The sequence below is a fragment of the Mustela nigripes genome, chromosome 6, assembly GCF_022355385.1.
Source record: "Mustela nigripes isolate SB6536 chromosome 6, MUSNIG.SB6536, whole genome shotgun sequence".
NCBI classification, from domain to species: Eukaryota; Metazoa; Chordata; class Mammalia; order Carnivora; family Mustelidae; genus Mustela; species Mustela nigripes.
The window spans coordinates 14,452,401-14,478,292 of NC_081562.1; the positions used below are offsets into that span (position 1 = coordinate 14,452,401).

Here is a 25,892-nt window from a genome sequence, read left to right on the forward strand (position 1 = left end):
AGTTAATGGACTGAGCCATCCAGGCGCCCCTATATCATTTTTCAACGTGCAGTTTGGTGGCATTAAGTACCAAGCCACTAAGTTTGGTATTTAAAAAGGCATTAAAATGCATTTTTAAAATGCAGCAATCATAACTGGAACAGGCAAGCACCTGTGCTATATTTAGAGGAGGGCACATGAAATGATTTATTAGTAGAGGCTGATTTAATAACACTAGGCTAGGCTCAGTCAGGTGTGCGGGTGGAAATGCAAGAAACGGGCTTCTGTTTGGGTATTTGCCTCTGGATCTCTTCCCTCCGTGGGATTCCTTCTTAGGAATGAGCTGCTGCTTTATCATGGTGCCTGCTGCAGAGTGGACACTTGATAACTATTTTTTTTATTTTTTTTTAAATTTTTGTTTATTTGACAGAGATCACAAGTAGAGAGGCAGGCAGAGAGAGAGAGAGGGGAAGCAGGCTCCCTGCGAGCAGAGAGCCCGATGCGGGACTCGATCCCAGGACCCTGAGATCATGACCTGAGCCGAAGGCAGCGGCTTAACCCACTGAGCCACTCAGGCGCCCCGATAACTATTTTTAAATATATTTTATTTATTTACTTGACAGAGAGGAAGAGAGAGAGAGCACAAACAGGAGGAGGGGCAGAGGGAGAGGGAGAAGAAGACTCACCACTGAGCAGGGAGCCTGACATAGGGCTCAATCCCAGGACCCTGGGATCATGACCTGAGCTGAAGGCAACACTTAACCAGCTGAGCTGCCCAGGTGCCCTGATAACTATTTATTTTTTAAGTGAATGAGCAAATGAAAGCCTAGAAGGTGGGATAGAACTCTGGTTATTTGGGGCCTGCCAAGCTTCCACTTGGATGCTGAACTTATTTATCTTGGACATTTGGCCACTTCAACCCAAGTTGTAAATTCCCTTTAAAAATGAAAATCCAACTGCAGTTGGCATTATTCTTTATAACAAGAATTGAAAATGATTGAGCTTAAGTAGCTCCATTTCTAAGCCTGAATCTTGGGAACGCTGATGAGTGTATTTGAGTCAGAAAAGTCTCTGTGCCAGAGGCCAGAAAAATTGTACTTGGTTGCAGGTTGGTTATTCTTAGAGTTAAAGGTCCCAAAGGAGAGGACCCAGGCCCAACCCAGGCTCATGTTACACACTCTAGCTCAGGGCTGTGTATAATTAGGCTCATAAACATTAGTTCTGATTGGTCATGAGCTCTGGTAGGAAGTGAAGCCTGGGTACCCTCCTCCCTGGTCATAAGAGGCTCTCTTTCCCACCCCTCCTCCAGCTAACCCCAATAGTAGCTGATGAGGAATGGAAGGAATAATGAGATCATTACCAGTTAAGTGCTGGGGACTTGTACCACAAACAGATTTCCCAGTGACAAAATCAGGTATGCAGAAATATTACTTCGTTATTCTAGTGAAGTTCATTTCCATGAGAACAGGAACCATGAGGGGTTGTTACCATAGAAAAGCCAACACCTAGCATGGTGTCTGGCACGATGAATGGCCATAAATGTTGAATAAATGAAAGATATCTGAGTTCTAAACTGAAGTCTGGAGACATCAGGGAACTTGCCCAGGGTCACATAGTAAATGACATGACACTGTCTTGGCCCCTAGCACAGAATCCTTTCCTCTATGCCAATGTTTTCTGGTTCGTTCATTCATTCATTCATTCATTCTTCTGTCAGGACTCTTGGATGTGAGTGACAGGTAACTCCACTCTAATTGACTTAGACAAGAAATGGAAACTACCTGCTCAGATGATTCAAGAATCCAGTGGCAGAAATGGCTTCTGACTCAGCTGGATTCAGGGGCTTAAAGCATGTCACCAGGATCTGACCCCTCCCATCCTCTCCGGCTTCGACTGTTTTGGCTAATTCTAGGTGTTCAGCAGCTTCAAGCCTGCCGCATCCTTGCTTCTTGCAGCCTGAGCAGAAGAGCACTTGCTTTCATCCCCGCTTCTGTCTCCTTTGTCTCCTCGGTTCTGGAATGATCACTTGTCCATTCTCGAACCAGTAAGTGTGCTCTGGAGAAAGTGATGTTTTCCTTGGTTAGGCCTGGCCATGGGTCCAGCTCTGGAGTCGGGGAGGGAGTGAGCCCTTACATGGAGCACATGGGTGAGAGCAGGGAAGGGAGCGTGCCCTAGAAAAACATTGGGGTCCTGCTATCAGGCATGGCTGGCAAGAGAGGACTGTTGCTCACAGAACTTAGCAAACGTTCTCCTTGCCACCTTCGTGCAGAGTTCCATTTGGGAGACAGGGAGCTACGGAGGTGAATATGTCCCAGGAGCTTCTACTCTAATGGAGGTCAGAGCTATAAGTCAGGGGAAAAACCAAATAAAATTAATCAGATGCAGTTACAGCATCCTAACTGGGGACTCACTCATCTACTCACTGGCCAGCCGCAGGACGACAGCCCAGGGTTCTGACCCCTTACCGTCCACCAGAAACCGTGTTTCTGGAAGCCCAGCCTTGTTCATCCTACCACCCTCTCCTCCTCTTAGAGAAACTCCCCCTGCCAGGTTCAAGGAGAAGTTTTCTGGTCTCCCCTAGTTTTTGGATAGAGGAATGTTTATCTCAAAGTGAAACTTCAATCCCATATGCTTTCCAGCTCAAGTTCCGCTTGTTTTTCAGCTCCAAGCTCTCTCTAGAGGACCAACTGTGTGGTCCTGGGGTCACAGTCCCAGACGTGGGCCCGGCACACTATGAACAAGGCGGGGAAAGGCAGAGAAGTGGGTGGGGAGCCCCATGGTAGCCAGTCTTGAAGGTCATGGAAGGGAGGCCGGCTGTGATCAGCGGGGGTGCGGCAGATGAGTGATGTGATCTAACTTGTTCTCACGTCATTCGATCTCCTGTGTGAAATGCACGTTGAGGGCAGAGTGACAGTGGGAGAACCTCTGGCAGGAGCCTTATGGCTAATCTAGGGGAGATGATGTGATGTGGATTGGAGGGTGACTGGCTCTGGGATCCAGTGGGTGAAAGACACCACCTCCTGCTGGGAAGGTCTGTAAAGAATTTGTGGCCATATGGAGTCTACCGCAGATAAGGAGACTGAGGTCTGAAAGAGAATGTGATGATCCACGACCACACATCATGTTAGGCTCAGAGCCTGGGCCTCCCGACATCAGCCTCCAAGGTTCCATCTATACCTACAGAGCCTCTCTTGGAAGGGGAGGCAGAAATGTGTGCCCAGGGAAGAGGGAACACTTTTGCCTACTCCACCTATAATGAAATCAGTCTTGGGGTGCCTGGGTGGCTCAGACGGTTGAGCATTTAATTCCTGGTTTCAGCTCAGGTCATGATCTCAGGATTGTGGGATCGAGCCCCATGCTGGGCTCCTTGCTATACTATATGTTAACAAACTTGCATTGAAATAAAACAATAAATAAATAAAAGAACTACAGTGTTTACTGTTGTATCACGTGTCATGCATACAGTAGGTGCTTAGTAAATATTTATTGAATGAGTGAGTGAGTGAATGAATGAGTGAGTGAATGAATGAGTGAATCTTTTCAGTAGCTCACTTATGAGCCAAATTCACGCTCTAATCCAGAGAAACGTTGGGACCGTGAATGCAGAAGCGTGGCTCCACCTAGTGGACACTCGGGATTATGCTTGGAATATAAACGCTTTCCCCCACTTTTTTTTGGACTGTGTAGGTTCTGATTGCTTAATCCCACAGCACCCAGTTTGGCACAGCCCACCAAGTATGACCACATAGCCTTGCAGGTGAGAGAATCCTATCTGGAGCTCTGAAATGGGCAATTTGAGAAAGATTCTGTAAGGGGTCGGAGAGGGCCAGATTGATGAAATGGTTTAGAGCAGCTGATGTGTAAGGAATACTGGACCATGTATTCAGAGGCCTGTCAGTGCTTTGCTGTGTGGCCTTAGGGAACACACTTGCTCTCTCTGAGCTTCAGTTTTAGCATCACAACGCTGTGTGCCCCTCGTGTTTCTGGGCTAATGCTCAGACCCTAACACAGCCTCACTGGAGATTTGGGGACCACCAGGTCAATTACAGCTGAGGAAAGTGGCTTTAGATTAAGGAAGGAGCCCAAAACCTCCCAGCAAAGGGTCTGAACCAGGATTAGAATTCAGATCTGTGTGACTAACACCTGGCCTGTTGACATTGCCCTATACCTCCTCGAGATGCTTTCTAAAGCTCTTTTATGGTGCTACACAACTTCTTATCTCCCTTTGAGAGGCTGTCAATGGACAGGGTCACAAATGTGGTCTCTGGAGTCAAACTCTGTCGATTTCACTTACATACCTGATTCTACTCACGGACCCACTGATAAGGTATGTGACCTTGGGCATCACTTTTATTTCTATTTTGGTTTTCCTGTCTGTCAAATGAGATTAATAACAACAAAGGGTTGAGATTATATGTGTGTGTGTGTGTGTGTGTGTATCTATAGGTACATCTATATATGGATATATGTATATATATATACACATATACACACATTTATACAAACACACACTCAGATTACTACCTAGGACATCCAATAAGTATTTGTATGTTTAAACTACTATTTTTTGCCTTTGGACTTTTGCTGCTCCTTATGACATGGCCTCCAATAGCTGTACATTTAGATTTTTATTATTTTTCCAAGTAAGCCCTATTCACAGAGACACACCGGTAGGACTCAAGAAAGCAAAACTCTCACTGTGCACTCTCAGGGTTGGATTCCATCACAGGATGACCCTCCCTGTAGGGCACGATGAATGAGTATATGAAGTGTAGAGATAATGCAGTGATACCCTGACTGGTACAAGCATATTGATTCCACTCTTTGGGGACAGTATTAATTGCTTATTTGCAAATATTTAAAATGCACTGAAATTTTTATCATCTTATTTTTGTCTTTCTTCATTTTTTATACCTAGAGCTTCCAAAACAAATGTGACCTGGGTTTCTCTTGGCCTCTCAGAGGCCCCAATCTACACCAAGTAGCAGGACTGGGAAACATTTCTTCCAGAAATGCCCTGGAAGATGGAATATAAATGAGCATGCTCTGCTGTCTGAGGAAGCCCATGATAACCTGGCTGAATGTGGTCGGCCTTGGCCAGGGGCGGGGCAGGGTGATGGAGGGGGCGGGGCACAGAGAATCTGAGCTCATTGCTAGAGACTGTGTTCTTGTTGATTTTCCTGTGATTCAGGGACCTGTGGGGAAGAAATTCCTTCCAAACCACCATGCTGCGCAGTGAGTGAAGACCCAAGCCCATGTCCTGGGAACAGAGCTTCTCCACTTAGGCCCTGCTGTCATGGGAGGCTAGATCATTCTGCCATGTGGGGCCTGCCCTGTGCATTGTGCCTTGTGCATTGTGGGATGGTTAGCCCACTGGTTGCCAGGAGCATCTCTCTCCCTCAGTCAGGACAACTACAAATGTCTCCAGACGTGGCCAAATGTTCCCGGGGGCAAACTCTTTCCCACCCCCCACCCCCCCACCCCATGCCATAGTGTTACAAGGCAGGTGGTTTGCTAAACCAAGTCCCAATCATGGGGTTTGTGCTCCTGGTCAGAGCTTCTTGGTGAAGGACAGATGATGGTTTGTGCACAGGGGTAGCTGAAGTGGGAGGTTGTCCTTGAATTATCTAGATAAATGATCCATTCTCCTCCATGCTGCACTGGAGGCAAAGCCTTGGTCTCCCGGGGATGAAAAAGTTGTGTTTCATTAGTAGGGATATAGTGACATAACCTGAAGGACTAGAATCCTAGGAGTATGGGCTCTCCGTAAAAATGACAGTTTCTTGTAACTTTCATGCTCTCAAAGACATTTCTAAGGAAGCCGTTTCCGACTGCCACAGGGTCCCTGAGCTCATGCATCCTCTTTCAAGCCTTCTCGATCTTTCCTTCAATCCTCTTCTCCATTCCTGCCCATAGTGGCCCGTCTGCCTCACTTGGGACACAAGCAGCTTTTGGCAAACCTCATGCATGTGTATGTAGTTTTATAAACAGCCCTTAACTTTCTGTGTCATTTTTCCCCAGAGTGGGATGATTTTTATCTAATGCTTAGTAAAGAAGCTAATTCCTAAAGTTGTCAGCAGAAACAGGTGGCTGGAAAGGGTGATTGTGTACACAGTGTTCCAAGGCTTTGGACACAATGTCCCCCCTGGTGTGCCACAGGCAGGAAAGACGTGGGTAAGGTAATTTACCAGACATTCACAGCAGGCTGGAGAAGCATCTCTTACCTCTAGGCAGGGGAGAAATTACTGGCAAAAGAAGGGTGCACAATTGACTCTCTGGGATTCTGAGAGAGTGTGGCAGTCTTAAAATGATTTACTCCAGCCAAATGGATCAAACACCCTGAGGCTCTTCTCCCACACCCCACCCCGCTCAGCTCCCCAAGTCCTGACCACATATAGGTCACCTTTCCAGGCACGACGTGTGCTCTGTTCTTAGACAGAAGCGCCTGATGCACTCCCAGCAGCCTGCCCTTCTCAGACTCCAGGAGCTCAGCATTTGCCTGAGCCTTTGGGGAAGAGGCAGATTCCAGGGCACTGGGTCTGGGGTAAGAGGTTAGATTTGGCGTTCCCAACGGGCTCCCCATGAGCTCGTGTGACTATCTGTGGGCCCCACTTTGAGAAGCAAGGAGATGGAGCACTTCTTTTATGAAAACTATCAGCCCCGAGCAGTGGAGGAATGGTGGGGGATTAGAGGAAGTATCAGACTTGCCGTGAGATGCCAAGAGCAGTGGGGTTTCTGAAGGAGGCGTGGGGCTGGCGCGCTGGTGCTGGAACCGGGGTTCCAGTCTCTGCTGTGCTGTTTCTCTCCTTCAAAATAGAAGCGGCTCCAGAAGGAGCAGCAGCTGGGCTGTAACCTCCTCAGTGGACAGTTAGAGGACTCTACCCAACCAGAAAACTCCTCAGTTCACGGCCAGTCCTACCTACTGTCTACCACTCTGCTTGAACACGAGCACAGGATGACAGACACGACAAACCCGAAACGAGGCCAGACCACCCTCCTCAAGGCCAGCATTCCTAAAAGCCCCTCGGGTGACCCTCCTCCCAGCTCAGCCCGAGCCCATGGCCACACCATACGATGTTCAATGTCCTGACTGCCCGCCGCCTTGACAACCCCAACCAGGAGTTACCGGTCTCCTGGTTTTACCAATGCAAAACAAGACAACAAAACCCATATATATCCTGGGTTTTCTCAGGCTGCCCCTGGGCTCTGTTCCCCTGAGGACAGATGTTTTGAAGGTGAAGATGCTGTGTGTATTGTCTGAAATGGGAGCAGACAGAACTGGGTTGCAGGTCAAACTGGCCCATTAAAAAACAAAAACAAAAACAAAAACCTCAACCCCAGGGCGCATGGGTGGCATAGTGGATTGAACGTCTGACTCCTGGTTTGGGCTCAGGTCTCTATCTCAGTATGGTAAGATCAAGCCCTGCAGGGGGCTCTGTGCTCAGTGGGGAGTCAACTTGAGTTCTCCTTCTCCCTCTATTCCCTCCACGCACTCTCTAAAATCAGCCAATCAATCGATCTTAAAAAAACAAATAAAACCCAACAACCATGAAAAAACTAGAATGCCCAGGTCAGCTGGAGGAGTTTCTGGCAGCTTATTTTTTGGTGCTTCTGAGAGGTTACTGCTAAAAGCAAAATTTGGTTTTCTAGTGCCCGTGGCAGCAGAAAGCAAAGGAGCCTCTTGTCCTCGGTGTGGAGGCCAAAAGAAGCAGCCCAGTGGATAGGCAGCAGGCCCAGGGGCCTGGGGTCCACTGTCTCCCACCTCGGAAGGGGGGCCTTCCCTCTCTTCCAAAGCTCTGTGAGGCAGTTGAGATGTTGAAGTCTTCCTCAGCTGTAACAAGGAACTAAAACTTGAACCTCCCAAACTCAGATTGTTCCCTGGGCCTGGAAAGAGAAATAAGCCACACCCACTTCCCCCACACTCCCTGAGTGGCAGAGGGCAAATTGTACAGGCCAAGAGGGGCCTCTTCCATATGCATTCCTGGGTCAGCGATGCCCATCACCGAGACACTGTTTGGGGGTGAAATCAGCCATTGGAGAACTTTTCCAGATGCTTTCTCTACTTATGAGCACGGCTGAGGACCCAGGTGGGTGGGACCTCGGCTTAATAAAAACCAAAAATCTGGGGCACCTGAGTGGCTCAGTCATTAAGTGGCTACCTTCAGCTCAGATCATGATCCCAAGGTTTTGGGATCAAGTTCCATCCACATCAGATTCCCTGCTTGGCAGGAGGCCTGCTTCTCTCTCTCCCACTCCCCCTGCTTGTGTTCCCTCTCTCGCTGTATCTCTGTCAAATAAATAAAAATCTTTAAAAAAAAAAAAAAGAACCAAAAATCTGAGATGGGGAAGGTGTGGCTCAGAGGCATAATGGGCCAACCATGTCTCCTGCCTGTCTGATGCATGGCCTCGAAGATCATGACCTGGACTATCAGTGTGACCTTGGGCCCATCTACCCAAGAGGTGCAGAGGTGGGGGGTCATAGGGGTGGTGGTCCCTTCACACCAGGAGTTGGCCTGGCAGCAGCTCTGCTCCCAGGCTGTGTCTGTGTGTCAGGAAGCACCTTGAGGGACCCCAGCTTCCTCGCCTCTGTCCCCAGTAACAGTCAATACCCACTGAGGACTGGTCCATATGAACTGACCCTTCATACCAATCAACACTCCTGTCTCTCCCAAACAAAACTCACAAACAGAAAATTGCATCCAGAGGAAGTTGACCTTGGCACAACCAGCTCACCACAGACTCACATGCTTAACCTTCGCCTGACCCCAGAAGGTTTTTTCTTCCTCTTCTGAACAGCTATCTGAATGGTCATTTTTTTTTTTTTTTTAACAGCAGAGAGAAGGATCTTTTTCCCACCTCCATTGAAAGGAGGCATTTCATTTTATTTTTTATTTTTTTAAAGATTTTATTTATTTATTTGAGAGAAAGACAGTGAGAGAGAGCATGAGAGGGAAGATGGTCAGAGGGAGAAGCAGACTCCCCATGGAGTCAGGAGCCCAATGCGGGACTTGATCCCGGTACTCTGGGATCATGACCTGAGCTGAAGGCAGCCACCCAACCAACTGAGCCACCCAGTTGTCCTTTTTAAAAATTTTAAATTTATTTTTTATATTTTTTAAGATTTTAAAACCCAATGTGGGGCTTGAACCCACAACCCTGAGATCAAGCATTGCATGCTCTGCTGTCTGAGCCTGCCAGGAGCCCTGAAAGGAGACATTTTAAACAAAGAGCATGGCAAAGGGTAAAAGCTTGCTTAGAAGTCAGACCAACGCAGTTTGCACCTACATTTCAGCACTGCACACGCTTTTAGCCCTGCTATCTGTACCTCAGTTTCCCTATCTGTAAAATGGGAGTACAAATCCCCATCACGTAGGAGTCATGGTGAGGATGGAGATAATGTACATAAAGCACTCGGTCCAGTGTCCGCGGCAGGATAAACGCTTGATAAACATTAGATCTCACTGTGGTGAATCAGAGCCATGTTGGATTTTTCCTTGTTTTCGTATTTCTACACATTGCAAGGGTCTCTCCCTGGCAAGTATGCACAGGACTGAGCTGTGGCGGTCCTTCTCTGTCAGGATGGCCATTCTCTAAAACCTACCTTGTCTTCCCAGGCCAATTTCTGCGCTCAGAGGTGTAAAAGAGGGACCCAAGATATAGAGGGACGAGAAACGCACTGCTCTCCAGTGCCCTGGAAATGCCTTTCCAGCCACACGGAAGCATCTTCGAAGCAGCACACAGAGGCACAATCCTTGAATACTGTTTCCGTCGCCTCTAGGACGGAATGTGACAACCAGCTGACAGTTACTTAGTAAGATTCCATATCTGAGAGCCCTGAGCAGGAGATGAACACAAGGCTGGTGTCCCCTGGGGGCTCCAGGGAGTGAGGCTGTCAAGGATGTGTCATGAATTAAACTGGACCCCGACACGTGACTCCTGGAACTCAACAATGTGGGAGGAGGGCAGCTCGCAGGGGCCGTGGGCAGGATGCTGAGAGAGCCACTGCTGGCCTGCGGGGTCCTGAGGCTGGGGGCGTGGTGGATTGAGCCAATCAGCGACATGGGAGCCAATCAGCCAGCTTCCTCTTGCTTCCCCCGTTTGACGGACAAGGTGTGCTGCGTTGTGACAGAGCCCTACCTACCAGTGATTGAAGCCCGCCATCACTCTCTCACCCGCTGTGTCAGTGCAGCGACATCCCCATTATGGAGGAGGGAAGACTGAGGCTGGCCTGCCCCCGTGGCCAAACTGACGCACGCTCCTGGTTTTTCTCTGTTGACTCTGGTTTTTAAAAAAAAAATGCACAACGGATGCGGTATTGACACGTGCAACTTCCCAGACGTGGATTTCATTCTACTCTCAGAAATGGCCCTTCCCTAACTTGATTGCTTTACTGAAATCCATTTTTTCCCCCTTTATAAAAAGAAGTCCCATTTTTCAGTAACGGAATTGCTGCTAGCTACTTTTTCCTCTTTCCAGCTGGCGAGGGTTCGGAGACCATTTCTCTTCCTCCTATATTAGATAAGTAAGAGTAATGAATTGATCTGCTGCCTCACTAACATGATGAGGATAAATGGGGAAGCAGGCTTTAATAAAATGCAGCACTGACAAAAATGAAGGCAGGGAGGTCATTATAAATTCTACACAAGATATATCAAGATGGGTTGGTTTTCTGAGGCCAAATAGGTGATTAATATTGGAAGGAGAGAACAGAAAATAACAATATCTCTGAGTTGTAAGGGACCTTTAAATTCTGCCCCTTTATTGTTTGTATCTCTATCAAGTGGTTGACCAGCATTTTCTTGAATGCTTCCTGTGATGGGGAACTCACTACCCGTGTCAGCTCATTCTGTCTTTAGAAGACTTTGCTCTGACTTTTAAAATTTCTTATTCATACCCAGGTCTTCCTGTTTATATTCCAAACTTCCCCATTCCTTCAGCGGCTCTTTCACTGTCTGGTTACTTTCTTCTGATAAGTCTGTGACCTTCAATAAGAACAGGGGACATCTGTCATGTTCATGGCCACCCATCATCTTTCTCCACAGAAATCCCCTGGGATCCGTCCTGTCCCCAAAAGGCAGCAGTAAGAACTGAAACTCTCATGTTGCCCTCCTCCCTAAGCAGAGTCACGTGACCGATGTGGTGCTGGAATGAAAGCCTGATTCTGAAGGGGGCACCATGAAGGAATGGGAAGGGGAGCTTTCGTTTTGTGGTTCAAGTGGAGACAGAGGCCTTGAGCTTTTTGCTGGGTTTGCAGGGGAAGTCCTGTGGGAGGAGTGGTCCTGGTGCTTGTGGCCGTAGAAATCAGGTTCTCTGTCACCATGGAACTGCCATTACTGACTTTGGCCTTCACAGCATTTGGTGGCAGCAGCAATAACAAGGGTTTCAACAGGCCTTTCCTGTGTCATGGCTTGTAAGTCATCCCTAAAAGCTCCGCCTTTCAAGTGGTTTCTCCAGTCCATCAACAAATGTCTGAATTATCTAATATCTGAGCAAATCCCCTTTCTTCTTAAATTAGTCAGAGTTGCTTGTTGCTAGGAACCCTGACTCATGCAGGCCCTGAACCTAATGCACGTCTCCAGGAGGGATCTCTTCAGTGCAGAGAGGAGCATCATCACCTCCTCATTGTAACGATTATGCTTCTATTAATGCAGCCTACAGCTAAATGAGCTCTTCTAAGCAACCGTACCATATTGCTGATTTTCCTTAAACTCACTGGTCAGCTGAAACTCTCATATATCAAGGGTAGATATTCATTCCCTGGTCTAAGGAACTTCTAGAAAAAAAAAAAAAGACTTTATGTACTTTCTTATTACTGGCTCAAAGAAAACAATCTCTAAGAGCACCCCCCAACCACAATATTTAATGTATGAGAGGGATTCCTTTGAAGTGCTGAAAATCCAGTTATTCACTTGACAAGGAAGGAAAGTAATGAGTAATTATGGATAAAATCTGCCACTCTTTCTTCTTGCCACCCACTCATTCCCCACAGCAAACGGCTGACAAGTCTCAAGGTCACCCAGCAGCCATTTGGAACCAGATGCTTCCCTCATCCTGCCCCACTATCAAAGTAATTTTAGTGAAGATGGGAGGGACAGTTGTCTTTGATCGTTCCCTTCTTGGTCCTCCTGGGTGTCCTTGCCATTCTCAGGATGGGTCTGTGAGCCCGGAAAGAAGTCTCATGAAATAGTCTTGCAATAAACAAGAGATCTCTTCTTTCCTTCTACTGCCAATGCCAAAGGAAAATGGAAAACCAAAGTGCGTGCGGATGGGTACTTCATGTCAGAAAAGAGAGGCAGGTGAGGTTCCCCATGCATGCTGGGGCATCAGTGAACACCTGGGGCATAAATACATTTGATTTGGACTAAAAACAGACCATGAAAACTGGAGGTAGAATGAGGTTGTGGGTGAATAATATGTTGGGCATAATTTAGATTCTTTGGACCCTCCACCTAGGAAAATTTAACTTCAAATGATTTCCCCAGATGTATAGCTAAAATGTCTTCATCGTCTGGGACAGAAGGAAAGGCTCATAATAACCCACAAGGTTGAGATTCCAGAGAGGTGGGTAACCAGACAGAAGCCACGGGTTAGTCTGGCAGCACAAAGTTTTGGAGATGAATCTCTGATGGCCATACTTGACATTGGCTGGGTGCTCCGCAGGTTGGCAGCAAGAGGCTCACATAGATGCTTATTGGAAATGCTGAATTTCAAGCCTGATCCAGCCTTACTTAATAAGAACCTTCATTTCGACGAGATCCCCAATGATGTACACACAGAGTGAGTCTGAAAAGCACTTCCCTGTGCCATCCTTGAGATGTTTGGAGAAGTCAGTCCACGATAGAAGCTAAAAGACCATTTAGGACAAGGCAGAGCTGTGGTCCTCCGTGATCGATCACCGACACCAAAGTGTTGGACTAACATCACAAAACTGTCTCCCCTGGATGCTGCAAAATGAGAAAGTCATGTCCGGTTCTCAAGAGACATCACTGTTTTTTGGGAGCCACAAGCAGAGAACAAGTGGTCAGAGTCAGGTTGTCTTCCTGCCATACTTCCCAACATGTGCCTTAATTTGGTTAAAAGGAGATGGGGGATGCCTGGGTGGCTCAGTTGGTTGGAGGACTGCCTTTGGCTCAGGTCATGATCCCGGAGTCCCGGGATCGAGTCCCGCATCAGGCTCCCAGCTCCACAGGGAGTCTGCTTCTCCCTCTGACCTTCTCCTCACTCATGCTCTCTCTCAAATAAATAAATAAAATCTTAAAAAAAAAAAAAAAAAAGGAGACGGGCCACAGGGGAACGGTACTCGGCAATAAGAAGGAATGGATTCTTGGTACAGGCAACATCCTTGGACGGTTCTCAAGGACATGGTGCTGAGTGAAGCAAGCCACTCATTGTACAGTTGCATTTATAGAATATTCTCAAGATGACAAACCTTTAGAGCTGGAACACAGATCTGTGATTGCCAGGGCTGGGATTGTAGGAGAGGAAGGGCGTGGGAGTGACTAGGAAGGGGGAGCACAGGGGCACCTTTGTGGCGTGGGACAGTGATTGGGGTGGTGGGAAAATGGATCCGTACTCGTGACGAGATGGCATCGAACTGGACATATGTGTTGTGCTGATGTCAGTTTCTTGGTTTCAATATCATACTATAGACACTTCAGATGCCACCGCTGAGGGCAAGTGGGTGAAGGGTACAAGGACCTATCTGTACTGTCTTTGCAACTTCCTATGAATCTGTAATTATTTAATTTTTTAAAAGAACTTATTTATTTATTTGACAGACAGAGATCACAAGTAGGCAGAGAGGCAGGTAGAGAGAGAGGAGGAAGCAGGCTCCCGGCCGAGCAGAGAGCCCGATGCGGGACTCGATCCCAGGACCCTGGGATCATGACCCGAGCCGAAGGCAGAGGCTTAACCCACTGAGCCACCCAGGTGCCCCTCTGTAATTATTTAAGAGCAAAAAGAGAAAAGAACAAAACAAAAAGGAGATGCTGGTCGCGAGGCTATGATTTGGTAAGAAGCAGCCTCATCATAAAACATGTGTGGAGCGTCGTTGGAAGGCGTTTACTGGATTTCTTACCTCTTTTACTAAAGACATCATTGTGCACTGAGGTTCCTTTACCTGAGTCCTCCTGGATGCATGAGTGTAGCAAGAGGAGTATGATGTGTTCAGTCCAGGTGCACAGAACATCAGCTCAGAAAGGCTTTCATTTAGAGTAGGTCCAGAATGGAGAAGGGGCCTGATCAAGGTCACCAAATAGCCAATGGCAGCAGCAGGACCAGAGGCGGGATCTGGTGCTCAGCCCAGAACCCCTCCATTCTGCCACCCGCCAACTCTCCTGGCAGATCTTCATCCCAGAGTTCTAAGGTGGCATTAACATTCAGAACTCATCCGAGGTTAACTCTGAAAGCAACATCCAAAGAATGCATCAATGCCATCAGGGCATCTCTTTTAATTGCCTATTCACGCCGACAGATTGTCTTTTCATATTCGGAGCTAAACTTGGAGGCATGTCCTTTCATAGGCACTCATTACCCCACTGCCTCATCAGTAATGGGAACTAATGTGCAACGTGATTGCTGAGTACAAGTTCTATTTTTTCCTACCAAGCAGGAAGTTTAAAATCTGCTGGGTTATTTTTAAGGAGGGCAAAAAAACAGGCATCCTACCAGCTTCCCAGTGGTCCTGTCCAAAGGTACATGCTGCTTTAGCCAAGGCACTGGCCAGCTTGGGAAGGACACAGGTGATGTGAAGTTTCACCAGAGAGATTTTTCCATGGAGGGGTGGGGGGTGAGTGTCCACACACTCAAGTGGCAGGAAAGGGCGTGGGCTAGTTGCCACTTTGCTGAGGACAGCAATCCTGGCATTTTCTGGAGTTGACATTTGGTGTTTACTTCCCCTGTGGCTATCTGTCTCCTCTTCAGCCATGGTCCCCAGCCCTAGACTGAGAGTCAATCTGGCAGGTCTGTCCCTGCTTGGTCACTTCTGGGGCCCTTCTGGGCTCAATGTCATGAATCACAAATATGAGTCTTATGCTCCTGAGTCGATGAGGAGTTTGGGAGAGCAAATCCCTGCAACTCTAATATTTAGCAAATATAGTAATAGCGTGAAAGTATTTTTAGTACTTACATTTAGTATCTATATGAAATATGTATAGTACTTATATGTAGGAAAATCTAGTTGAACTTGGCTTCCATTGACTTAAACATTTCTTGATCACTGACTTTGCGTGAGGCACCATGCGAGGAACTATGACTGCAGTGGAGGTGTTTTTGGGGAATTTCTCCACCTTCCCTGGAAAAAGTAGTGCAACCCTAGAGCTCACAAACCACCCTGGGCATGGCTGCAGTAGAAGGTTCTAGAAATGAAGGGCAGGTGATGGGCATTGAGGAGGGCACTTGAGGTAATGAGCCACCAGGTGTTATAGGCAACTGATGAACCACGAAATCGTACCTCTGAAACTAATAATACAAAAAAAGAAATGAAGGGCAGAATCGTTAACCTTCCCTTCCTTGTGTGAACTGTCAAGTTCTCCTTCCCCCTGCTCCGTCTCACAAGCTTGGAAGTGCCTTTTCCTGCTGCTGTGTAGGACCTGTTCAAAATATCTTGCTTAATCCTCCCAACGATGCTAGTAACTAGTTATATTTACATCAATTTTTCAGAATGGAAAAATGAAAACTAGGTTTTGTGAGTGACTTGTCCAGTGTTCCAGGGCTAGGGAGGGGCTGGGTTGGTTTGGATATGTGCAAGTTTCCAGACCTGCTCGCAGCCTGAAGTCTGGCAGTGGATGGCTGTGCATCTCCCAGACCGGACCCCCCAAGCCCCGAAGCCCAGAAAGCTGTCTTGCAGGGTGTCCGGTATGGTCCATCCTTGAGGGAACCCGAGTGGGGGGATGTGGGTCTGCGCCCATTTGTCTGTGACTCAAGCTTGCGACGGCAAAGCGAGGGGCGGAGGGAATGAGCGAGGAAGGTGAACAAGCAAGGAACCCAGGACTGGGGAAATACAAGATTTTCTCCAGGGGCTGTGTGGAATCCTTGCCCCTTATCCACCCCGCCTGCAAAGCGCGCCGCCCTAGGCTCCTGGAATAACTGGGGAGGCTGGGGTGAAACCACGCCCACCTGGGCTAACACTTTCGCCCTGGGGCTTCAAGCCACGCCCACCTGGACCAACACTTCCGGCCTGGGGCTATACGGGGGCGGGGGAAACAATGCGAGCCACCGAGACAGAATCACAGAACCTCACGGGCGGAGGAGATCTTAGAAGCCCGTCCGTCCATCTGGACCCTGAAGGGTGCCTCTTCGGGGAGGCTTCCAGCTTCTGCCTCCCTTGATGGGAGCTCACACACCTTGATCCCCCTTTTGGAGGAGGGGTTCTCCTTTTGGGAAGCACGGATGACATGTAAATACAGGATATACAAGGTCAACCGCACACGTGCAAATATTTTGGCGGCCGCAGAAGCCCAGCCGGGGCCTTCGTGTTTATTCGGGTGGCCGTGCACCCTCCTTCCCCGCACACGCTCCTCCCGTTCCTCCTAGCAGTGGAAGGGGTGCAGGGAGCTTTGTGGCCGGCAGGTGGGCTCAGCCTTCTCCCCGCAAGCCGCTAAGGGCTTCAGACGCTTTGGGCTTCACTAAGGACCGAGTGACAAAGCCTCCTGTCAGAGAAGTAAAAGGCGAATGCCGCAGCAGCTTACGCTTGATCTTTGCAGAAGGAATAAATCAAATGGTGTACTCACCCCAGAGGCCACGTAGGGGGTGAAGCACAGTCAAAAATAAACCGACCTTCTGTTCTCCAGGCGGGACTAGCACTCGGAATTCCGGCCCCCGCACTTGGATACTTTGGTTGCTTCTTAAAGAAAGAGCTTGCCTGCTAAGCAGGGCCTCGGGGCTGGTGAGGGTTGGTGAGGTCAGCTGTTCACCCCAGCCTCCCTGGCCAGGCTTCCTAGCCCTGCTTCCTGTAGGCCGTGTGGATGGGTGCGGGGTGTGGGGGGACTCAGTCTCCACCCAGACCCGGGCTGGGCCACAGCGGACCGGGTGGGGCCTGGGTCTGACCGCAGTGATGAGGCTACCCGAGAAGAGAGCTGCTTGTCCCTCTGTGGATCCCCCCCCACCCCAGAATGCTGCCGCCATCCACAAACATCAAGTCAGGCTGGCCCTTGGTAGGGGACACGCCATGTGGGAGGGGCCTTTTTTTTCTCCATTTTCCCACCCCCCAGAAAGATTCCTCAAGGCACAGAGGAGACAGCCAGAGCTCAAACCCTCTGCAGGCTGATTAGCCTCATGAGGCCAGTACCTGAGGTGGTCTCGCCTTTAAGTCCTCCAAAGGGGGGGGGGGCACCCAGAGGTGTACGCAGGCCCCAGGGGACTTGAGCCTGGGAGGCCGACATCTCTTCCACAGAGTGGACTGGGGGCATCCCACTGCCAACGACACGAGCCCCTCCCTCTCTCTCACCTGGCGTCTTCATCTTCCATGACTTTTGTCTGCGGGACCACGTTTTCCAATCTTTCAAATGAATGAAGTTCTCGGGCCCCACCTGGCGGGGAAAGAGCTCCCTCGTACCACACACACGCGATGCGCGGCTTGGGAAAATCGTTTAATGACAGAGAAAGCACACACCAAACTGCAACAGAAGCCTGTCGGGAGTCGCCACTGTACAAATCGGAGGCCAGAGGCCCCAAACTAGCATAAGACATTCGCAGGGAAGTCAGTCGTGGTGAGGGGAACATCACACAGCATTTCTGAGGATGCGGAGGAGGCAGGAGGCAGCGGTGACTCACACATGGGCTGTGTATCTTCTGGAATGTGGCCTCCTCTGCAGGCAGTCCCTCCCCCCTTCTTCATTTGATGGTAGGGCCTGGGGAGGTTTGCAAATGACCAAGTAGGAGAGAGGCCTTGTGGATCCAAATCTCTCACGGGCCAGCGTTGTAGGCAGACACGGCCCGGGTGCTCACGGGTCACACCCATGGTAACTCGGTATTGGTCCTCTTGGATGGTGGCTCAGGGAGCAAGTTCGATGGGTGACAGCAGCTCCTCAGAGTCTAGGGTCCGTGCACAACTTCCCAAAGGCATGCGAGGAAAGAGGTTTTTACCAAAGAGACTTTGCCAACCCCAAAGGGTAAAAGTCATTCTCGTTTCTAGCTAGGTTCCAAATTAAGGGACAAGAAAGAAAATGAAAAAAAGGCAGCAACTCAAAAATTACCTGGAATATTGTGGCACTTCACCAATCCCTTTTGTTTATAATATATGGCAGAGAAAAACGGACCCCTGTCGATATAAACTTTCGTTATAGATAACCTTATAACTGTACACTCTCGGGATACAGAAAGAATCCTTCTATCATACATGTTTCATCTTTAAAAATAATCTAACATAGTCATATATCTGGCTAGTAACAAACTATTAACATCTTCTGAGAATACAGAGGAAACTTTGGGATTAATAGTAAATCCTCTGGCGTGCGCCCTCCCCGCCCCCCATCAGCATCATCTATGAACACGTTTCTGCAAAAGCATCCAGAATCATTGTTAAAGGAAAGGAATAGGTTCTAGTTTTCACCAAATGGATTTTTAGCAAGAAGTGATGGAACATTTTTTTACCTTGGCAAAAATGAAGCACAAACATAATATTTCACTGGTTCGGGCCCATGCAAATGCATGTTTTGTTATGTGGGCGTGTTTTATTCTCACCCCAAAATCACGATTAGCATGCACGTTGTTTTCAACTATCGAGTTAATTATTGGCAGTGCACCTCTTTTGTGTAACCATGATCACTAAGGCAAGGTTATTATTTTACCTTGTATAGAATATCAGTAATAACTTGTCAGATGCATATGTTTATACAGTACAGACCGGCAACTTACTGTTTAAAAAAAAAAAAAACGAACCCAAACTCAAAACACAGATCCCTAAACACAATTCAATTGAAAATGAACTGTTAAGCTTTTAGAAATAGATTTTAAACTACAAGGCTGCCCTGTTTTTTTGTTTTGTTTTGTTATGAACATTTTAAAAAGTTCCCACCCCTAAAAATTTGCCAATTTATTTCTTCGTGATTGGTAACAATCTCGCAAATTCGCTACCACGCTGACTCTCCCTGAACCACAGAGACGAAGGTCCTTCGTGGGAACACAACCCTCGCTCATCAGGGTCAGACCAGTCACGTTCTCCAGCTCTCAACCGGTAACCCAGACGACCTTGAGTCCTCAATTCATCCACTGGACGGTGGTCCCCGCCCCGCGTGTTTGACTGCCCCAGGGGTGCTTTCCGATGGGCTTGGCTTGGCTGCCCAATGTTGACCTTCAAGCTCCGAACCCCGCTGCCATCTGACCTACAGACCAGAGGCATGTCCTTTGTTTTTCAACAGGAACACACAGGAGCTGAAATTGCTTATTCGACAGAAGCTGAGGCAGTAGAGACAGCTCCTTGGCCTAGCCAAAAACAGACGCCAGGTGAACTTGGTATGTGTTTGTGTGAAGCCAGTGCAGCAGCAGGGTCTGGAAAGTCCCTGGGGACTGTTCCCTGCCCTGGACGTTTCATACGACAGAACCTTTGGAAGAGGACAAGTGGATTGACTGAATCCTGATGGCCAACGTCCTCTGTAAGTCCTGGAGCACATCCTGGCCCGTCCCTTCGCCATTTTTGTCATAGAGGAGCTGCTTGAAGGCTTCATTTTCAATGAGGACCATCATGTTTTTGAGAAAGTAGCCTTCACAGTAGGCTGAGAGCTCTGTGACTCCAAGAAACTGGAGAGAGACAGGAAGCAGGAGAAGGTTAGGTTTCTGGACCACCTGCGTACCTAATAATGGCTAACAGCCGTGAGGGTAGATTGATGACAGTGGCTGAGATTCTCTGCGCTTTGCTGCATTCCCCTAGGGGACTGGGGTTCATTTCTCCGGGGCTTGGCCTTGTGACTTCCTCAGGCCAACAGCAGGTGGCAGACGTGAGAGCTGCCAAGCCCGGGCTAGCTTAAAAGGGCCAGGTTCGGACTTCCACGCTCTAGCTCAGAACCCCACCTCTGCAGAGAGAACAGGCGAGGCGAGCCTGCTGGGAGGGTGAGCTGCTCCAGGAAACTGAGAGGCGCCAGTGACCGAGCCCAGCCAGGGTCACCCAAGCCAAGCACAGCTGACCAGCCAGCTGACTTCAGAAGCAAGGCCCGTGGAGACCAGAAGAAACTTCCAGCTGTCCTGTGGACTCCTGTGCTGAAGACCTGCTTACTGGTTTAACCCCCGGGTTTTGCGTTTCTTTGTTGTACTCTAGCGAGCTGGCGCATGAACAGAGCTGCAGACACAACTCTAAGCACCTGGAGTGTTAGCCCATTTGACTCTCACAGCAGTCCTGGGTGGGCATGGACTACGTATGCCCTGGATTTGGGGCAGTGGTTTCTCTACCAGGGCTGATTTGGCCATCCAGGGGACATCTGGAAAAGCCTGGAGGGAGTTTGGTTGTCACGACTGGGTGTGGCGGTGACGTGTGTACCACTGGGATCTAACGGGTGGAAGCCAGATATGTTGCTGGGGCTGCCACCATGCGCAGGAGAGCCCCAGCAGCAGAGAATCCTGCAGCTCAAGCAGGCGGTGCCAAGGCCAAGAAAGTGATCTGGACATAGGGTTCCTTGCAGACTAAGCCAGTGGGGAAGGGATGATGTTGACCTCGATCAGGGGCCAAGTCGAGGGTCGGCAGATGGCACATTCTTAGTACTTGTTGAATGTAGGAGTGAATAGTTAACTAACCGAGTAACAGACTCACGGCAAACGTCGACCAAGAGCTTACAATGTGCCAGATACGTTGCCAGGCACTTCGCCTGCAACATCTCATTTAATCTCCAACCTCCCCGGAGGTGGGTGTATTACCACCTCCAATTTACAGAGGAGGAAATAGACAAGACAATAACTGACAACAAACTCACGCAGTGCATCCAGGGCAGAATTGGGCATGAAACTCTGGTAATTCAAGTCCTAAAGGCTGTGTGGTTAACCACCAAGACACTGCCTCTAGCCCAGCACCATTACTCAGAGGGTGGGTATTTAGCCTCATGCGTGTGCCTGGCGGAGGGACTCGTATTTGAGGCACGGAAGTACATGTGGTTATGTGGGTTGGCTGTCTTCAGACCTTTTCTACACTTTCCAGAGCTTGTAAGTCTCTCTATCACAATGAACTGGGCATTCAGAAGTTAAGTGCTCCTTGAGATGACATCCTGCTGCTCTATTTAGATGCTGAATTATCTACATCATCTAAATGCTGAATCATCCTTCTGAACTCCCCGATATCCTGTCCTTTAAACCAGACATGCACTTTAAGTTGTTAGATATGGACTGGTGCAATGATAATGAGGCAGTGCCGACAGGGTTCCGGGGGAATGAGCTGGAACACTTGGATTCAAGTGGGGGCTCCTCTACTTTCCTGAAGATGTGACCAGGGCTGGGTCACTTTGCCCAAGCATAGGTTCATCATTTTCAAAATGAGAATGAGGCCACCGGCATCCCAGACCTGTCAGGATGATTTATGGCATGATTCTGTCATTTGTCACACTTAGGAGAGGCAGGTTAGGAATGTAGCTAAGAGGGGGGCCTCTGGGATCTTTTTTTCCCTTCCATCCGCCCTTCCTTCCTTCCTTCTTCTTCTTTTTTTTTTTTTTTTCTTCAGATTTATGACTTTAGCCATTAGCTGTTGGGCGAGTACATAATCTGTCTTTGCCTCGGACTTCCTAACCATAAAATGGGGATGATAATACCTCCCTAATAGTCTGTTGTTGAGATTAAATGAGATCACGCATGGAGCATGAGAACAGTGGTCAGTTGTACTCAGCACGCAACGCTAGCTGTCATTGTAAATGTCAACTATGTTTATAATTATCACTCTCTTTCTCACCAGCTGGTATCCAGTGACCCACGTGGACAAAGTAGGTGGCCAAGCTGGGATAAGGGGAACTGACTGTACCTACAGAACCTAGCCCAGGGGCGCCTGGGTGGCTCCGCTGGTTGAGCATTTGACTCTTGGTTTTGACTCAGGTCATGCTCTCAGGGTTGCAGGACTGAGCCCCACATCAGACTCCATGCTCAGCGGGGAATTTGCTTTAAAAATTCCCAACCCTCTGCCCCTTCCCCCATCTCTCAAGTAAATAAAAATAAATCTTAAAAAAAAAAAAAAAAAGAACCCAGCCAAGCCAGCTGGCCCTTACAAGGACCAAGCCTGTAACCACGAACTCCCTGATGCCATGTGCTCATTCGCCAAGTCAACGGCAACGGTATGCAACCTTGAGCAAGTCAGATCACTTTCCTATGCCTCAGTTTCCCCAGCTATAAAATGGAAGGAGTGAACCAGAGACACTAGGTAATTCGTGGTCTCTGAGAGACCCAGAAGACATGGTGAGGTTTAGCAGTGAGAGAGCTTGTTATCACCCAGGGTTCGCCTAGTATCCTGGGGGCTGGGAGACACCTCAGGAATGATTTCATTCTTACAACATGAACCATGCTCTTACAGTCCTAGAGCACAAGGCTTCACTCTACAGCTGGGGCAAATGAGGCTCAGCGTTGCCTATCTTTGATTCTGCGGACACCCTTTACCACACCTGGCCATGCACTTTGTCTATCAATGTCCCTCACTGTAAGGCAGTAAGTGGCGAATAATAAATACTTACATTTACATTTGGTGATATTTACTCAATGGTGACTGTAGGTCAGACCCTGACTACCTCCACATAGCTAATTACTGACGGAACTGGGGTGGAAACTCTCATCTCCTAGATCAGTGGTTGACAAACTGCAGCCCTTCGGAAAAATCTGGCCCCCCACCTGCTTTTGTAAATAAAGTTTTATTAGAACACAACTACATCCATCATGTACATATCGCCTATGGCTGCTTTTGTGTGGTTCAGCACAGTTAAGGAGGTACAAGGTGACTGTGTGGCCTATGTGAAAATATTTACCTGGCCCTCTACAGCACAAGTTTGTTGAGCCCCATCCCTAAACTGTAATTTTTCAAGGGCAGAGACTATGTCTTACTAATTTCTTATTATATTCTGATGAATACAGTTTCTGGTAAACAGCAGGTGCTCAATAAACACTAATGAATGAATCCCCTGGTTTCCAAACCTGTGTTCTTTCTAGCACAGAGCACTGCTGAGCTTACTACTCTAGCTTAGAATCAATTTGATGAACTAGCCTATTCTTTTTCCCAGGTTGAAAGATACCACAGAAGGGCCATCAGTAGCTCTGGGGCCCCCTTTGTTTTTGTTGTTTTAAGATTTTATTTATTTACTTGTCAGAGAGAGAGAGCACACAAGCAGGGGGAGCAGCAAACAGAGGGAGAAGCATGCAGGACTCCATGCCGGGACCTGAACCAAAGGCAGACGCTTAACCGACTGAGCCACCCAGGTGGCCCCCGAGGGCCCTTTTTTCATGACTGAATAGTTTGGAACAGCTTTGCCAGAGGGGAAAAAAGATGGCCAAGCTATGCATTTATGGGATGGGCTTCTCATCTGTATGAAATTCTGCAGCTGTCTGAAACAGATGTCACAGAGAGGTAACATTGCCAAGGGCTTGTTGACATTTGCAGCATTGTTTTAACGTGTAAACGCCTGTGTTTCCTGGGGTGCTGAACCAAGAGTTGGTTTCTTTCTTTTCCATCTTTTACTAAACTAGCCTCAATTTGCAGTACAATCTGCCAGGAACAGAAGCCACATGGCATGTGATCATTCGTGGTGCTGTAGTATCCGGAGCACAGGGGAAGCAGCACAGAGAAAAGGCAGGGGCCGGCTGGCTTTGCCCTGTCCTCCATGCAAATAGCACAAAGGGCAGCTTTTGCATTGGAAACACACCAGGATGTGGCCTGGGAGCCACGGCAATGGCTGGTGTCTGCCAAAGTGCACCTGCAAAAGAGGCAGTTCCCTGCCTTAGGTGTGCAGAGCCTGTAGCACCCGTGGATTCCTGGCCTGGGCTCACACCGCAGCCAGTTTCATTATTAATGGCAAGAACTACGGAGCCTCCTGCCAAGGTGGCTGGAGTGATTAAAATGGATTGCTGTCAAGACGACAGGTCATGGCAAAGCCACTTGTGGATGCTGGGTTCACAGGGCACCTGGAGGTTCCGTGGCCAGGGGAGGCAGAGAGGGAAGAGGGAGAGGGGGAGGGACCACAAGATTACTAATCAGGCTCTTCTCTTGGGGAGACAGCAGCCTCCGATGCTTTCCTGCAAAGTCATTAGTTGAAGATTAAAGAAAAAATGTGCTGTGTCCTGAGAAACCAGATTTTGGTAAAACCTTCACTTAACCAAAATACCTAGTGTACCTGCACACGTGTGTGTGTGTGCATGTGTGTAGGAAGTAGCCTGTAGTTGTCGATTTATTGATGACCAATTAAAAGATCTTTTCTGTGTATCAACAATTATTGCACATTATTTCCAACATTTGTTGGGCCAGACAGTAAACACAAGGTTAGGAGCATGTGCTTTTCAGGAAGAAAAAAATCTAGATTTACACTTCTGGGTATATACCCCAAAGAACGAAAAGCAGAGACTTGAACAGATTATTTGTCCCCTGTCCATGTGCACAGCAGCATTATCTACAGCAGCCAAAGGGTGGAAGTCACCTGTGTGTCCACTGATGGGTGAATGGACAGACACAGTGTGGTCTCTCCATACAAGGAAACATCATGCAGCTTTAAAAAGAAATGAAATGCGTTGCCTGGGTGGCTCAGTCATTGGGCATCTGCTTTTGGCTCAGGTCATGGTCCCAGGGTCCTGGGATCGAGCCCCACATCGGGCTCCCTGCTCAGCTTCTCCCTCTCCCACTCCCCCTGCTTGTGTTCCCTTCCTCGCTGTGTCTCTCTCTGACAAATAAATAAATAACATCTTAAAAAAAAAAAAAAGAAAGGAAATTCTGACACATGCTATAGCACAAACGAACCTTGAAGGCACCGTGCTAATGGAAATAAGCCAGTCACAATGGGCCAAAACGTGATGATTCCACTTATGTAAGGTCCCTAGAGGAGTCAGATTCATAGAGACAGAAGGTTAGGTGGAGGTTTCCGGGGCTGAGGGGAAAGGGAAATGGGCATTAATGTTCTGTAGGTACAGAGTTTTAGTTTGGAAAGATGAAAAGTTCTGGAGATGGATAGTGGTGATGGCTGTATGGCGGTGTGAATGTGCTTAGCCCCTGAAATGTACACTTAGAAATGGTTAAAATGGTAAATTTCACGTTATGGCATCTGCCACGATAAAAAGAAAAATCTCCACAGCCGTGGGATCTTAAGCAAGTTCCTTCACCTCTCTGTGCCTCAGTTCCCTTATTACGACATGGGACTAATGATAACGTTTACCTCAAAGAGCTGCAGGGAGAGGGTTACAAAGGAAGGTGTGACAAGGATCTTAGCACAGGGCCGGCATGCTACAAGGGCCTGTTAAGATAGAAAACATCTCAAAGGCAGCCCAAGTTTTCAGGAGGAACAGTGAGAGCGCAATTCAAGTCAGTCGTCACTGGACAGTGGATGTGGGGGAGGTGTCCTGAGCTCCAGCCACACAAAAGAAGGCTTTTTTGTTTTAATTCCTGATCTCAACTCATTTCGTTGTTTCTTCCTAGCAAATGCTAACGAGCCTGTCCTCAGCGCAAGGGACCAAATGAAATGGCACCTGAACAAGTATTTGAATTCTCTTGGTCCCAGTATCCCCACAGTGACATGAACTGGATGAGGACAGTGTTCCCCCCAAATTGGAGTTAAGACCGGTCTTAGGGCTGAAGCCACAACAGTGACCCCAGGAGCTTGTTAAAAATACAGATTCCTGGGGCGCCTGGCTGGCTCTGTAGGTTAAGCACCCGACCATTGATTTCAGCTCAGGTCATGATCTCTTGGTCGTGAGATCGAGCCCCACATCGGGCTCCCCATGCAGGCTAGAGTTTGCGTCAGATTCTCTCTCCCTCTCCCCAC

General features: G+C 48.4%; 1 protein-coding gene across 4 annotated transcripts in view; it reads right to left on the bottom strand.

The window, feature by feature from the left end:
• Positions 1–17,548: 17,548 nt before the first annotated feature.
• ABTB3 (ankyrin repeat and BTB domain containing 3) overlaps positions 17,549–25,892 on the bottom strand; it is a 290,432-nt gene continuing 282,088 nt past the window's right edge. For all 4 annotated transcript variants that reach the window (XM_059402170.1, XM_059402169.1, XM_059402171.1 and 1 more), the window contains one exon: positions 17,549–19,716. In XM_059402170.1, the coding sequence (XP_059258153.1) occupies positions 19,507–19,716 (210 nt within the window). In that variant the 3' untranslated portion in view covers positions 17,549–19,506. The remainder of the gene's footprint in view (positions 19,717–25,892) is intronic.